This window comes from Mercurialis annua, linkage group LG1-X (genome assembly GCF_937616625.2).
Source record: "Mercurialis annua linkage group LG1-X, ddMerAnnu1.2, whole genome shotgun sequence".
Taxonomy (NCBI): domain Eukaryota; kingdom Viridiplantae; phylum Streptophyta; class Magnoliopsida; order Malpighiales; family Euphorbiaceae; genus Mercurialis; species Mercurialis annua.
In genome coordinates, this window is record NC_065570.1 from 2,203,640 (window position 1) to 2,219,018 (window position 15,379).

The window sequence follows — 15,379 nt, forward strand, 5'->3', positions numbered from 1 at the left end:
ATTGTTGAACCTAAACACATTTGAACAAAGGGTCAACGCGCCCCCTGAACTTGTGACACGGGGTCATCTAACCCAATTTATACTTTTTTGAGCAAGTAACCCCAAAATTCTTCATTTTTGAGTCAAATAACCCCATAATTTATATTTTTATTTCAAAAAGTGGATTTAGGATAATTATATCGAAACAATTAGGGAAATATCTAATTATTTTTTTGCATTCCTCACCTCCGATTTATCTTTTACGCTATTTAAAAATACAATTATGGTTATTTGACCCGAAAATGAAGAGTTTTGGGTTACTTTTTCAAAAAAGTATAAATTGGGTTAGATGATCCCGTGTCACAAGTTTAGGGAGCGCGTTAATCCTTTGTTCGAATACATTTTATATGCATGTGAGTTGTCATATTCCCACCTATATAAAATCAATTACACCCACAAAAATTTCTAGTACTTTACTCTTATAACTACATCAAATAACTGATAAAAACATCAAATAATATTTTAAATTTATAATATATAACTTTTTTTTCCTCTTTTAAAACAATTCTTCTCTATTCTTTTTCGATAGAGTGCTGGGCTTTTTATCCGAAGTTTAGTTTACTTCGTCTCAAAGACTCATGAGAATATTTCTCATTTAAAAAACTATAACTATTTTATTTCAAGCATAAAAACAAAAAGATATGGCCGCAACTATTCCTGGCCACTGGCCATTTTAGAGTCGAAATCAGATCGAATCACTCAGGTGAAAATTGAATTCGGCGAAAATTGAAACCAGAACCGCAGAGTAGGTTGTTTTAATCCGATTTCAAAAAGAAAAAAAAAGCTGCAATTTCCTGTTTTGATTCCTAAACCAAATTTAAAATATATATATATATCTCTCTCTCACACAGGTACAACAAGAATTTGTATTATCAAATGATATCAGAGGTTTTTGTTATATATATAATCCAATTGTGCCAAAAGAATTGGAGTCCAAAAATATATAAACAATTAAATAAGGGCCAAACAGATTTGGGCTATCTTATAAACAATTAAATAAGGGCCAAACCTGGGCTTTAAATATTATAAAAAAAGGGCCCAAATTGGTCCCTTTAAACCTAAAATAAAAATAAAAGGTCTTCTTTTGTCTGAAACTGCCGCTGCTCCGCCGTACGTCCACCGCTACTCCAATGGAAGAAGATTTAGTAATAGCCTCCTCCTCAATCGACGGCGGCATTGGTTGCTGGGACCTACGAACAGGCGCCGAGCAACTGCATTATAAAAGCTGCGCCTCTCCTCCTCACGGACTTATCTGCATAGACTCCGGCTTCATTGCTTCTTCTCAGCTCCGAGACGCTCACGCTTCATCTGGCTCTATTCTTTATTGGTCATGGTTAAAGGTACATTTTAGTCCTCGTAATTGTACTTCCTCTATATATGGACATATTTGTTTTAATTTGAACGCATTATGTGACTCCACAGCCTCAAGTTGAGGTGAAATGCTTCCCGGAAGAGCCGATAAAACCGCTTATTTGTAACAGAGAAGGAACTTATTTAATCGGAGGAGGATTATCCGGTGATATTTATCTTTGGGAGGTAAAACTTTCAACTTTACCTGAGCTAAATTGATGGTGCTGTGAATTTAGGGGTCTGCATTGGGTCGAAATCTAACCGGCAACACCTTAACCGAATTAATTGTTTGACTGATAGCAAAAATAGAACTGACTGAATAAGAAATTTTAGTCGAAAACCGAACCAACCAATAAAAATGGAAAAAAAAATTCAAAACCAAACCGACCTAATAGGTCGGTTAATTCGGTGGGTTCGGTTAAAACCGATAAACAATGAGAAACAAAAAAATTCAAATTTTTGGTTAATTCAGTCGGTTCGGTTAAAACCAACAAAAGTATGAGAAAAAAGTAAAAAAATCGAATTTTTGGTTAATTTGTTTGTTTCGGTTAGTTTGGAAAATTTAAAATTCAAACCGAAACGATAACCGAAAAATCGATTTTTTTAATCTTAAAACCAAACCGACCGAAATTCATTGATTTGGCCGGTTACTTCGGCCGGCATGTTTTTTGCTCACCCCTAGCTGTGATAATCTTTAATGATATGGTGTTGTGGTTTTATTGACCAATAGGTTACAACTGGTAGACTGCTTAAGAAATGGCGAGCTCATTATAGGGCTGTAACGTGTTTGGTGTTTACCGAGGATAATTCCTTTTTGGTTTCTGGTTCAGAGGATGGTTCTGTTAAAGTTTGGTCACTTCTCATGTATGCATATTTTGTCGGTTATATTGATTATAGTTAAGTAACTAGTCAATATTTCATAACTTTTTTACATGAATCAGGTTATTTGATGATTATCAAATGGAGCAGGGTAGCCAGCTTTATGAACACAGCTTCTCCGAGCATACTTTGTGTGTAACTGATGTAGTTACAGGTTATGGGGGTGGAAATGCGATTATTGTTTCAGCTTCTGAGGATCGAACGTGCAAGGTTCGGCGTTTTCTTTCTTTAAGTTGATTGGTTTCTAGCTATGTTCATTGTTGCTTTAGCTGTTCAACAAAATGAGAAATGTAATATTTACAGTTGATACTTCATTTAAATGGAGTCTACATAAGTATATTGTTATTTGAAAAAGAAATTATTGCTTGATTCCGCTAATAGCTGTAACCATGCTATATAGGAGTAACTTTCGGTATATAAAGTTGATACCTACGGCATTATCAGTACTAGAACTGGAAATGACTGTACCAGAACAATAAGACTTTTCCCCAGATGCTTTCAAATCATATTGCTATAACTACACTGGATCTTCCATTGGCCAACCATAAAGATGCGATATTTTTACTATCATGTAAGCAATGTGCATCTCAAGAGATATGTTTTCTTTGTTGGTGAAAAGTCTTTCTTTGTCTTTTTAATTGCTATTCATCTCACCTCCGTATATTATGCAGCCTGTATTATAAGCAATTTTTTAACAAAAAAACATTGGAAATATTTAAATGCTCATATTTTGCTTGACGGTTCCCTAATTGTTTTATTGATTTTTAACTCTTGCATGTCGTGTCTTAGGTGTGGAGCTTATCTAAGAAGAGATTGCTGAGAAATATTGTTTTTCCTTCAATCATTGATTCTCTTGCATTAGACCCTGGCGAACATGTCTTCTATGCTGGCTGTAGAGATGGAAAGATATACATTGCGGCACTTAATGCTGATAGTTCCTCAAGCAAAAGTAATTGGCTGCATATTATTGGTTCATTATCTAGTCAGAGGTTCGTGATTTAATTAATGGCTATACATATCAAACATATAGTGCACCTTCTAGTCTCTAGTTTTTTTGTTTTAAATATTTCACTCTTTCAACGCCTATACACAAGTGGTATGATGTTCCGGTTTAATTATGCGGTGCTTACAATTTAGCATTTGGTCATTCTATTAGGCATAAATCATGCTGCTGATTATTGATATCCTTTTATGCAAGGTTCAACTGCTTTTTCCCCATATTACAGTCATTTACATTTTAGGCCTTCTGGTTTCTATGACCTTTTTATTGCATGATTTAGTTAAATTGCGTGATATAAGTTCAATAATGAGACAACATAATACCCTTTAAAACTGGAAAATCGCTGCTTCCATACAAATAATAAGTTGTATAATTACTTAAAATAATTGTGTCTTCACTTTTACAGGACCATCTTAAAGAATACTTGCTCTTATGTGTCTTGCTACAAGATGTTAATGCTAGACAAATGTGTTCAGGAAAGATAGTAACAAATCGTCTTTTGATGGGCTGGTTTATACTTTCACTTCAATTTGCTGAAAATTGGAAGCTTTTAATGTTATAGATTCAGTCTCACTCAGCATTTCTCTTCAAGTCTATTGCTGAACTGTATATAGTAGGAGTTTAAAGTGTCTTATTTGTGAAACTTTTGTTGGTGGCAACATAAAAATTCTTGCAAAGATTTGTTTTTGTTTCTGACAAACCGTCTTTTTTGAACAGTAAGCCTGTTACTTCCTTAGCTTTTAGTGCAAATGGAAATTTATTGCTAGCTGGATCAGAGGATGGCATCATTCGAGTTTGGGATTCCAGGAGCCATAACATTGTTCGCACCTTTAAACATGCAAAAGGTTTGGCTAATGTTTCTTAGATTGCATACTATTTTACGGCTATGCCTTCATACATGTTGTTTGTTAGATAAGCTGCTTGGCTTTATTGTCCGTGGAAGAGATTTGAAGTTAACCACATGGAGGAAATAGATTAATATCCTGAATTTTACTGCTATGCCTTCATACATGTATGATAATGAAAGAAGATAGGCTATGCATGTAGGTTTTACTGCTAGCTGATTTAACGCCCTCCTCAGGTCCCGTGAATAACATCCAAATTGTTAGGCGGCCACTATACCTGAATCCTAGAGCATCATCAAGCATGCAGGCTTTCTCAAGAAAGCGCGGATCATTAGCATCACCTCCACTCGAAAAATACATCAGTTCAACAGAGAAAAATATCGGAACCAGTGCAGTCATTAGACTCCAGTCTATGTGCAACAATCTACTGGATAATTTATACGCCAGCTCACAAGTGATTGCTAATCAAATTGAAGGCTTAAAGGTTTTTAACTGCTCAGTTAGTGTTCCTAATTTGCTTTCTTAACGTAAATTGTTTGTAAAACGAAACTGGACACGTTGATTTCTTTTTGCTTTCATGCTTCGGAAACTGTTCGCTGCCCTGATTGAATTCTTTTTGCTTTGCTAACAGCAACAAGGTTCTGCTGCTGCATCTGAAATGGAAGTGGAGAGACTTAAGCGTGATTGCACCCAATATATCCAAAAGCTTCAGGAATGGAAGAAAATATATGGCGACTTGCACGGATTGTGCGTAAATTGGGTATTGGAAGGAGATAAGGCGATGAAACGAATCAAAACATAACCTGAACCTAGTAGTGTTTTTTTCCAAATCAAGGAGCTTCAAAATTTTGTATGTATATTTATCATTGAACATGATTCAGGGAATTGAGCGCCACTTTTGCAGTTCTTTCCCACCACATATATTATCCTGGTATTTTTTTTGCCAGGATTCTATATGCAAATAACCCTATATTATTTTATATTTATCGATTATCGTTTTTCTTCTAATATCACGTTTAATGCATAAAAGGTGTCGTTTAGCAATCATTTCATCTTTATAAAGTACTCATAATTAAAAAAATCATTAAAATGCTCATGAAATTGTGATGAAAAGTGTATGATATTGAAGGAAACTCATTATAATTTATAACAGATTTAAGTTTTCTGTACAGAATTCTTGCAAAATCCATATTCTCTCACCACACATGAAATAAAACATAATTACAACATACAAGCTCATTTTAGCACATAATAAACAAACATTAAACCTTTAAACAACTTTATATTTTAAACTAAGCAAAGCACTTATATAATCAAGATTGGGATACCCGACCCTGATTTATATCTGAGGCAGTCCTTTGCAATTCCTCCCCACCCGGCAACATCATACCCGGATAGCCCGGAATCATACCTGGAGCTCCATTTCTAACTCCATAGTAAAGCTGTTGAGTCACGCCATCAGGATTAACCATTCGTCCACCGTCATATGGATCCATTGGAGCCGTCATGGGCCTCATACCTGCCCCACCATATACTTGACCCATACCAGGAATCTGTGGGTGGTACCCCATAGGCAATTGACCCGTTGATACTGGATATTGTTGAACATACTGAGGCCGCATTTGGAAAGGCTGGACTTGGACATTACCTTGTGGAGGAACCGAACCCGGAACATAATAAACAGGCATTTGCTGGACAGCATGACCCGGATAATGAACATTCGGCATATAATGCATACCTTGGTTGTTACCCGAATACATAACCGGCTGCGAAACGGGCTGTTCGATCGGTTCCGATGGGGTTTCAACCGGAATTTGACCTTTTCGCAAGAATGGATCCATATTTTCAACCTTAGTTTTCACCGGTGGAAGATCAGGAATAGAAGGCACAGTCGGAACAGCCGATGAAGAAGAGCAAAACGGTGAAGAAATAACCGGAGCAGGAGAACCCGGATCCGAAGCTGACACATTATCATGCAAAAAATAACGAGTCTTATTCTTTGACTCGGTTCTCATCGCGGTCTCATCGGAATTATCCAATCCGAATAAATAATCCGGTACTTCAGAAACAATGGAAGAAGCTTCAGATCGTCCCCGCTCGAGCCTGGACCCGGCATTAAGAGCATCAAAGAACCAGTGCTCTCTGTTTGTTGAGCCATCAAGAAGCGAGTTGATGCTACTCGTTCTTGAATCGTCCTCCTTCGAGAAAAGAAATAACCTGAGTCGAGCTGAACGCGGATTCTGATTTAAAGAAACACGATCATATTCTTCGATCATGTTATCTATATCCTCATCAGTAGTAACCGATATCAAAGCATCAAGATCCTCGTTCGGTAACTGATACTTAACGGTCACATTAGAACTACCTGATGAACAAAAGAAAACTGGATTAATATCTAAAGATCCGATCAACGAACTGTAGTTCAAATAGTATAAGCGCTCGGCAGCAGCAACAACAGTCTGTTAAAGTTGTTGGTTTAATTCTTGACACAAGCGCTTTTCTGATAAAAAAAACATGAAATACCTGATAGTTTTGATAGTTTGGTGAGGAGGGCGGAGTAAGTGGTGGAGCGATGAACAGCGACTATGCGAGTATCCCCACCGACATATCGGAGCTGATTGTCGTGGGGACGAGGGAGAATCTTACCGCCGAAGCTACACATAAATCGGACACGTGAGTCATGAGAACCGAAGTGTTCGGACCGAGGAGACGAAGCTACGGAGTCGGTAGCGGCCGATTCGAGCTCGGATGCGTGAAGGGACGCCATGGAATTGAATTAGACGACGGAGAAGAGAAAGAGAGGAGTAAGTAGGGGTTTGTTGGATTCTCCGAAAGAAGAAGAAAATGTTGTTTTGTTGTTTAGTTTCATGTGGGGTTGCAAGTTGTAATTTTTGGAGCTGAATGGCAATATTAAAGTAAAATTAAAGTATCAGAATAATAATATTATTTTGAGGGGTTTTACTGTAATAAATTTGTAACTGTAATAAGAGGGAATGTCTGTTGCTTTGAGCTTGGATTGATGCCTGTGATGAATCAGCATAACAGCTGCTCATGTGGCAACCTTATATATATATTTATTTATTAATGTGTTGTGGTCTATTTCTTTAGTAAAAGTTGCATCAATAATAAAATTCAATTCCAAAATACTCTTCGAACTTCAGGATTTATAGAGAGCAATCAAGCTAGGTTTCAATTATTGATGTTAAAGGAGGTTGGAAAAATTACACTCACGGTACCTTAATTTTCTCTTTTGCCGAGTACGGTACTTTTATTTTAATTCATAATTAAATTTTTAATATAATAATTAATACTATAGGAGAGCGTTATGTGACGTCATATACGATCTGATATTAATGTTGGCACTATCCTCTTATGCGTAAATAAATTAAAAAGTATTTTTTTTTCTATTAGATATATCTTTCAATAAACTCAAATTTGAAAGAAAATTGTGTTAGATATTTTAGTATAGAATTATAATTTACATTTATTATAGTTATGAATTAAATTAGATGCTGCAATGAAAATAAAGGAAAAATTTAAGATATTGTCTTCAAAAAAATTCCAAATTAATCTAACGAATTTAGAATAATTATTTTACGCATGTGTTGTGATAAACGATTTGTACTATAAATCAATAAAATATTATAAGTTTTGATTTTTTTTGTAATACTTAGACTATAACTAGCTTCCTTTTTTTTTTAAATCAACACATACTATTAGTTTATGATACAGATAATGTGACACAGTAGGCATAATAATTATTCATTGATTCTCAATAAATTATCAAATGCAACCGACGTATCATTTCATTAACCGACATATCATTTCATTTATAATATTATCTCAAAAAATCTATAAATGTTTAGATCATGTTTTAGACATTATTTATAATTTAAATTGAAAAAATAATCTCCTCAAAAGAAAAATAAAAGAGTAAAATTAGTCAGCACATGAAGAATTTCCCGTATACTAATGTAATAAATCGGTTGTATTGGACAATTTTCAAAGAAGTCCTTAACTAATTTAGCCTATATTTTATTACGTTCGAAATAAAAACTTGGTCTAGCTTTACTGAACGGAGGAAGTATGACATATCGGTTGCATCGGATAATTTCCAAAAAGGTCCTCAACTAATTTAGAATTATCTAAACCAACCCTTTTCCTTATCAACCAACTTGATATGATAATGACTTAGTTGAAAATAATGTGCCCCGCCTCATAAGGAAAATGTTTTTATCCGATGGGGCCCTAAACATATACGCAGAGAGTGGTGGTGCATATTTGGGCGGTGATTGTTTACATTTCTTGATTTGATGATTTCGCAATCAACTTTCTCTTTTGGTCAAATATTGTAATTATACAATTTTATATTATTAATTCTTTTGTCAAAATTCAGCCATTGCTAATTAGTATTGCTGCGTCATCTAAGAAGCTGACTGTTTACTGATTCGATTTTTAATTTTTGTTGTTGTTGCAGGCTGGATAATTTAAGCCTAGTTTGATTAGTTATAATTAGTCACCACTAAGGTGGTTGAATGTCATACCATGCTAATTATTTCTAATATTAAAAATCAATTTGGAGGTAATAAAAAAAACTGATTGAATGTTGCATTTTATTAATAAAACAATTGAAAATTTATTTTTTATCTTCATGAATAAATTTACAAAGCAGACATTGTATTGTCTGTTTCATATTAGATTGTTGAGTTTAGTTTTTGATTTTTCTGTTTTTTTATATAAAAATAAGTACTGTTTTGTATTTAAATTCAAATATAAAAAGATTAATAACCACCAAGATCGTCATTAAGATTAAATAAATTTAGTATATAATGGATTGTGTGAGCTAGCTACTACTACCTCCATGTGGGTGATGCAATCCATATTTTTGTCCTAATTAAACAATGGGTAGTTCATAAACTGCAAATTCATGAGCTCAGCAAATTAACTGTGAAAAGTTTCAAGATTAAAAGAATTATTAGGAATAATTTGGTGACCATCATTTAATTATAATTAAGCTTAGGCTTATCACTGAGCCCTATCTATGAGCCATCTACTATCTAGTGGTAATTTCAATGACTTTATCCAAATTTTATATGCTAGCAATCTATAACACTATTTTTGCTGGTTAACTCGATTGTAAAAAAAAAATCATACTCTTTCCGTACTGTTTAAGAAGGGATAAATAAATTTTGTATAAAAATTAATAAAATAAAATAATTTTATTTTGTTATGTTTATTCCTATTAATTAATATAGTTTCTCCTAATAATAGAATAAATATATTGTAAATTGAGTTGCATTTAATGCATATTGAAATAATTAAAGGATAAAAGTGGAAGTTTAATATAAATTGGCACAGAAAACACAATATGGCCTTTTTACATGGGACAAATAAAAATGGGATATGTTCCTTCTTAAACGGGACGGAGGGAGTATATTTTAGTGTGTTTCACGTGGATCAAAAACTTTAAATTTGACGTTACATAACATAAACTATTATTTCTTTACAATTAAAAACACCTAATAAGACCAGCGAATTATAACTCAAATTGGACAGCAAATTGTTAAGGTCATGCATTTAATTTCTCCCACAAACACTCCTATTTTTTCAATTATTAAAAAAAACATCTAATAATTTTTTGGTCAGAAAAATAATGACATGAATGTTGAAATAAAATTATTCAAATGTCAATATTAATATTATTTTTTTCATGAAAAAATAACTCGGTATTTTAAATTGTAGAAAAATAATAATTCATATCCGATAAAATATGTTGAAGTTCATAATTTAATTTATATTTTATATTTATTATTATTGTATATATCAAAAGTGGAAGAAAAAAAACCCCATACTTATGTACATGCATAAATAATTGAGAGCAAGATGCCAACCTTTTGAGTTGAAATAACTTTTTTTAACAGTAAATTTTAGATTTGAGTTCCAAATATAAAATAATTTTAAAAAATTAAAAACCCACACCAAAATTATATGCATAGTAAAATGTTAACCTTTTGAATTGAAAGAATTTATTTTTAACCGGAGATTTTAGAATTAAGTTATAAATATAGAATAAATTTAATGTACTCTATCAGACTCGATTTGAATTAGTTGGAATATTAATTCCAAACATCAAACCGTAAATATACCTCTACCCTCAAAATGTTGATTTTGATCCGCAGTTTTTTTTGGCCAATAATAGCTTATGATTTTTATAAGCTCGATTTGTTAGTTTTTAATTACGAAATCGGAATTTAAATCCGTAATTTTTTGATGCACTTAAAAACGCTTTAGCGTTTAGACTAGTTCCACGCAGGTTATCCGTAGCTTTTGATGATGAAAGAATAAGGGCTTACTTTTGGATGAAGAGGGAAAGAACTCTAGTTTAGGTAATAATACCAACTGACATGGGTCCATCTATTCCACGTGTGTCTTTTTAATTGATTTATATAACGTGGTAACCAGTCACCATTTTTGTCCTAGGGTAATGCTAACCTCACTCGACTGCTTCCACTCTGTACCCCACTGTCCAATCATTTTTCATCAGGAAATACCGGATCCACTGGTTTTGTTCACTAATCTGATTGCACAAATATTTACACTTAAACGATGAATATTGATAAAAAATACTATATTTTTTAAAAAGTAATTAAATATTAATAATACAAATATCTCATTATAATTTGAACAATAAGTGATAGAATGATGTTTAATGACATATATATGTGTCTAATAGTGCGAGCCCAAAATATAATTATATAATATCTTAAGAATATAAATTTTATCTAAAAAAAATATAAATTTTATTCAGGATAATTATAATAAAACTAGTCAATATCATATAGTTAGAATTTTATATATTTTTTAATAATTCAAATATTCAATAGATGCACGAACCACTATATAAGTTTTTTAAATTCGCCGCCAATAAATTTTATATGGAAGAATCGAATAAAAAAATTAAATAGAAAATGATTAAATAAAAATTAAATAATGTATAAATTTTAGATCAGCTTAAATTAAAATATTATTATCAAAGCCTCGACTCTCGTCTATGTTAAACAAATATGACTTTAGTTTAACTGGTGTTGAAACATATTTTTTCCGTTCTATTAGAGTTTGTCCACCTATTTTAACAAGTATATTATCATCAAAGTCTCACCTATTTTAACAACTATATTTGATGTATAAGAATAATACAAGGATGTCAAATTAGATGCTAGTCGGTGACTAAAAGCCCACATAAAAGCAAAGTTTCGCCGATATTTAATTCTGAATACTTAGGTTGCTGAGTATCTTACTTTGTAATCTAACTTGGGAAAAAAAAGCTCAAACTATTAATCAGCCTACTATTGAATGCATCAAAGAAGAAAAAGTTGAAAGTTGAAATTAAAAGCAACCCGTCATTGCTCATATATTTATGTTTAATCACTCCAAAACAGGGACGTAGCCAAAAATTGAAATTAAAGAGAATTAAAAAAAAAATCTTATAATATATAAAATTTAAAATTCATTGAAATTGAGAGAGTCAATATATAATAATTATCTAAATAATATAACAAAATTTTAAAAAAAATTACTTAAGATATTTGTAATTTGAAAAAAAAAAGATTCTTAGCCATCATGTGGCTACGACCCTACTTCAAAACATCATATATTTATTATTTTCCTCCTAAAAAATTGAGTTAAGAACTTTTTATGTTCATGTTTGATAACTCCTGAATCACTTAGGTAAGTCTTGGGCCGAACGCAATTCTTGAAACTCACTTGAGATGCAAAAGAGTAACGGTTATAAGGATGTCGGAATGAAATTTTGAGACACCTTTCCGAAGGTCATATGAGTATAAGTGGAAATAAGAAGTGAAAGAATGTAAAGTATAGAGTGAAAAAGAGCATTAACTTTAACCTTATCAATTTTTGGAATTTTATAGCTAACAATGATATGGCAATGAGAGTGTACATTAGGTGATACGGCTTTGGTTATTAGGGGATCGAGCGTACGCCGCTGTCTGTTGAGGGATACACCGGCATAATATCAGAGGTACTTGTTGTCGGGAGATGTTTCTTGTCAAGGTGTGGTACGTGCTCTTAATCCCGAGGTAACTTGGACTCGACCAGTTGTTATCTCGGTGGAACTTAGTAACGATGACTCTAGGTCTTAGATAAGGGTTGTACTCACTAACTGACTAACTCGAAAATTTGGCTAACTCGGTATTTGACTATCTTTTGTGATGGTTGATGCTAGGGGGTGCATCGGTCGGTTCGGTCACTGAACCAAAATGAACCCAAATTAACCAAAACCGAACCAAAATATTTTGAAATCAAAACCGAACCGAAATAATATTTTTGTTCGGTGGGTTATTTCGGTTAACCGAAATAACCGAATTTTATTAAAATTAATTATTAAAAATAAAATAAAATAAAAATATACTAATTTTAATTTCTAATCTATTATTATTATATAATTTCAGGGTGATTTAGTAGCTAAATTCTAAAAACAATTCAAAATTACTTTAACTCTTTAAAAAAATTATAAAAATGACATTATAAATATATATAATACGGTTATTTCAGTCGGTTTGGTTAATTCGGAAATTTTATATCCAAAACCGAACCGAATCGAACTAACCAAACTTTTAAAAAATAAAAATCGAAACCGAACCGAATTAATTAAAAACAGAACCGAACTAAAATTTTGGTTTGGTTCGGTCGATTAATTCGGTTTTAACCAAATACTGCACACTCCTAGTTGTTGTTTATCATTGGGCTTTCGGCCTTGGCCATTTATAATTGGAGTTTGGGTCTGGTGGGTTTTAGGTTTTATTGTTGAATTTTTGCAGCTGTTCCATCTATCTTGTTATCAATGTTTATTCTATTCACTTGTCATGTTCATACTATCTAACAAATCAGCAAGGATTAAACTTTACCAAGAGCTAATTTTATAAAATTTCAATTTTAATAATTATATTTAAAAATAAAGAATAAAAAATAGAGTTCATGCTTTACTGCGGCGGTGACATAGATTGTGGCATAAAAAATACAATAAGCATAAAAAAAATGGAGAGATATTATTGTTTATACTTCACTAATATCGTGGCATAGGCCGTGGTGAAAATGCTAAAATGTGGTAAAACTTGAAGTTCAATTTCAGTTTACTTGTAGTGATAAAAATAAAAGTCTGATATTTCAATTTGTAAGTCGGATGTTCCAAATTTTTATTTTTTCCTTTGTAGTATGATATTTCAAATTAATATAGTTTTTGTTTCCTAAAAAAAAGGTTGATGTGTGCAATATTTATTTGTTGTTATTTTTGTTTTAGTATTAATAAATGATGGAGTCTGCCTTCTGAACTTGTGAGTGAACCTGCAAAACAGGGTAGAAGCTAACCGGACGGTGGTTGTCCGATTAACTCTCCGATGCTAAAGTCAGTCTAGAGCTTTGAGCAGCGTTTTGAGTATGTGAATGTAATTGTGATTCTAGGCATACCTCGCGCTCCTTTTATAGTAGTCGAATATACCTAGTAGAGTTGTATTAGGCAGGTGAATCCTACTTTGTAGGGATTCGGCCGTATCGTAGGGATTCTCCTGATTTGTCGAGATCTACCTTAATCTGATAAGAGTCCTATTTAGGAACGTCTTCCTAAATAGTCTTATCTTCCTAAAGTAGAGCTTATCCTTCCATATGTAGTGTTTGTGTCCAAATAGGACAATATTTCCATATTCAGTCGTTTACCCGAATCCCGGACCTGACGCGCTCTTGGCGGATCATGTGGGATTCGGTCTTTATTAGTGTATTACCGAATCTTAGAGATTCGGCATCTCCTCCGTATCTTTCGGTCTTCAGGGGGAGTCCGGCGTCGCCTGAGAGTGGATCCCCTGCAACTCGGCTCCATTATACTTTCAGTAGGATTCGGTATCCATCATTAGCCCCCCCGCAAGTGAGCTGAAGTAGTTTGGCATTTATGCCTTAGTGGATTTTAGCTCTTTTGGAGCTGAGTTCTTTTATACGGGCGAGTCGTTTTGTATTCCGGGCGAGTCGTTTCATATGTTTGTGGGCGGCGTTTCATCTTTAGTGAGATTCTGCGTTGCCACGTGTTGTCCATCCGTAGACGGTTATGACTGGATGAAGGACAAGTGTCTTCGTGCGCCATTAGTTAGTCCTTATTTGTAATTATGGGATCTCGTCTTTTCAGTTTCTTTGGTTTAGGCTATATAATTGTTCATTTTCTTCAATTATTCTTTCTTCAACTTTTGCTTTCTCTGCGCTCTGCTTAGACTTTCGATTTCTTCAAGCTTTCTGTGGGTTTTCTTCTTCTGCTGTCAAGATTCCTCGTTTTCAAGTTGCTCCTTATCTTTCTTTTGATCCTGCGTATTTGCTAGCGAGGTATTTTACCTTTTCTCTAATTTAATTTCTTGGTAGTTTTTCAGTTTTCATTTTATTTCTTCTGTTCTTCGTCTTGTTCTCCGTCTTGTTCTCCTTCTTTTCCCTTCTTTTGATCTTTTAGAGTTTTAATTTTATCATCATTCCGTGTTTCCCCCCCATTTTAAAAATTTTAAAATGTCAGAAGTAACTGAGGGGGCGAAGGGTGCTCGTGACGAGCTAGAATATACCCGGAGCTCCTTGTCAAGAGAGCAGATACTCGGTTATGCCGAGGATTTTAGCTTCCCCGGGTCGTATGTTATTCTGAGGCCGGCGAAATCGTATCGGGCGAATCATAGCACGGATTCGCCTTCTAAGATAGTAATTTTTCATGAACAGCTTTTAGCGGGTCTAAGGTTTCCCTTAGAGTCTTTAATCGTAGAGGTCTGTCATAATTTAGGTGTTCCTTTGGGTCAACTGCATCCGAACGCGATTCGCCTTCTTTGTTCTTTTATGGAATCGTGTAGGGTTCGGATGCAGGAGCCTTCGCTTGCTCTTTTTAATTATTTTTATGTTTTCTCCCGCCGAAAGGGTGAGGAATTTATTTTTGCTGGTGGTCGACCGAATCGATCCCTTTTTAGTCTTCCTTCTTCTTTGAAGGGTTGGACCCCTAAGTTTTTCTTGGTTCAGCACTCTTCTTTCTCCTCTTTTTCGCGGAGTTTTACTTCTAGTAAGGTTTCGCTTACTAACGTACCTGATTTGGATGATGGGGAGAAAGACTTCGCCCAGTCTTTGCTGTCGGATTGTCGTTTTGACAAGCCCAAGTACAGCGTTCTTTTAGAACAGTATTTGAGTCGTCGTGAGATACTTTTGGCGGGTCTTCCTTTAGAAGGTATTTTTTCTAATCTTT

General features: G+C 33.8%; 2 protein-coding genes across 2 annotated transcripts; one reads left to right on the forward strand and one right to left on the reverse strand.

The window, feature by feature from the left end:
- The first annotated feature begins 1,108 nt into the window (after positions 1 to 1,108).
- LOC126666335 (protein ROOT INITIATION DEFECTIVE 3-like) lies at positions 1,109 to 5,093 on the forward strand. Its single transcript, XM_050359354.2, has 8 exons — positions 1,109 to 1,379; positions 1,462 to 1,575; positions 2,120 to 2,253; positions 2,331 to 2,478; positions 3,058 to 3,257; positions 3,986 to 4,113; positions 4,350 to 4,597; positions 4,745 to 5,093. Exons 1-8 carry the CDS (start codon positions 1,170 to 1,172, stop codon positions 4,913 to 4,915), a joined length of 1,353 nt encoding a protein of 450 aa, XP_050215311.1. The 5' UTR covers positions 1,109 to 1,169; the 3' UTR covers positions 4,916 to 5,093.
- A 138-nt stretch (positions 5,094 to 5,231) lies between these two features.
- Positions 5,232 to 7,222, reverse strand: LOC126664984 (uncharacterized). The gene is made up of 2 exons (XM_050357627.2): positions 6,637 to 7,222; positions 5,232 to 6,478 (listed from the first exon to the last, which is right to left on the reverse strand). Exons 1-2 carry the CDS (start codon positions 6,878 to 6,880, stop codon positions 5,427 to 5,429), a joined length of 1,296 nt encoding a protein of 431 aa, XP_050213584.1. The 5' UTR covers positions 6,881 to 7,222; the 3' UTR covers positions 5,232 to 5,426.
- Positions 7,223 to 15,379: the final 8,157 nt, after the last annotated feature.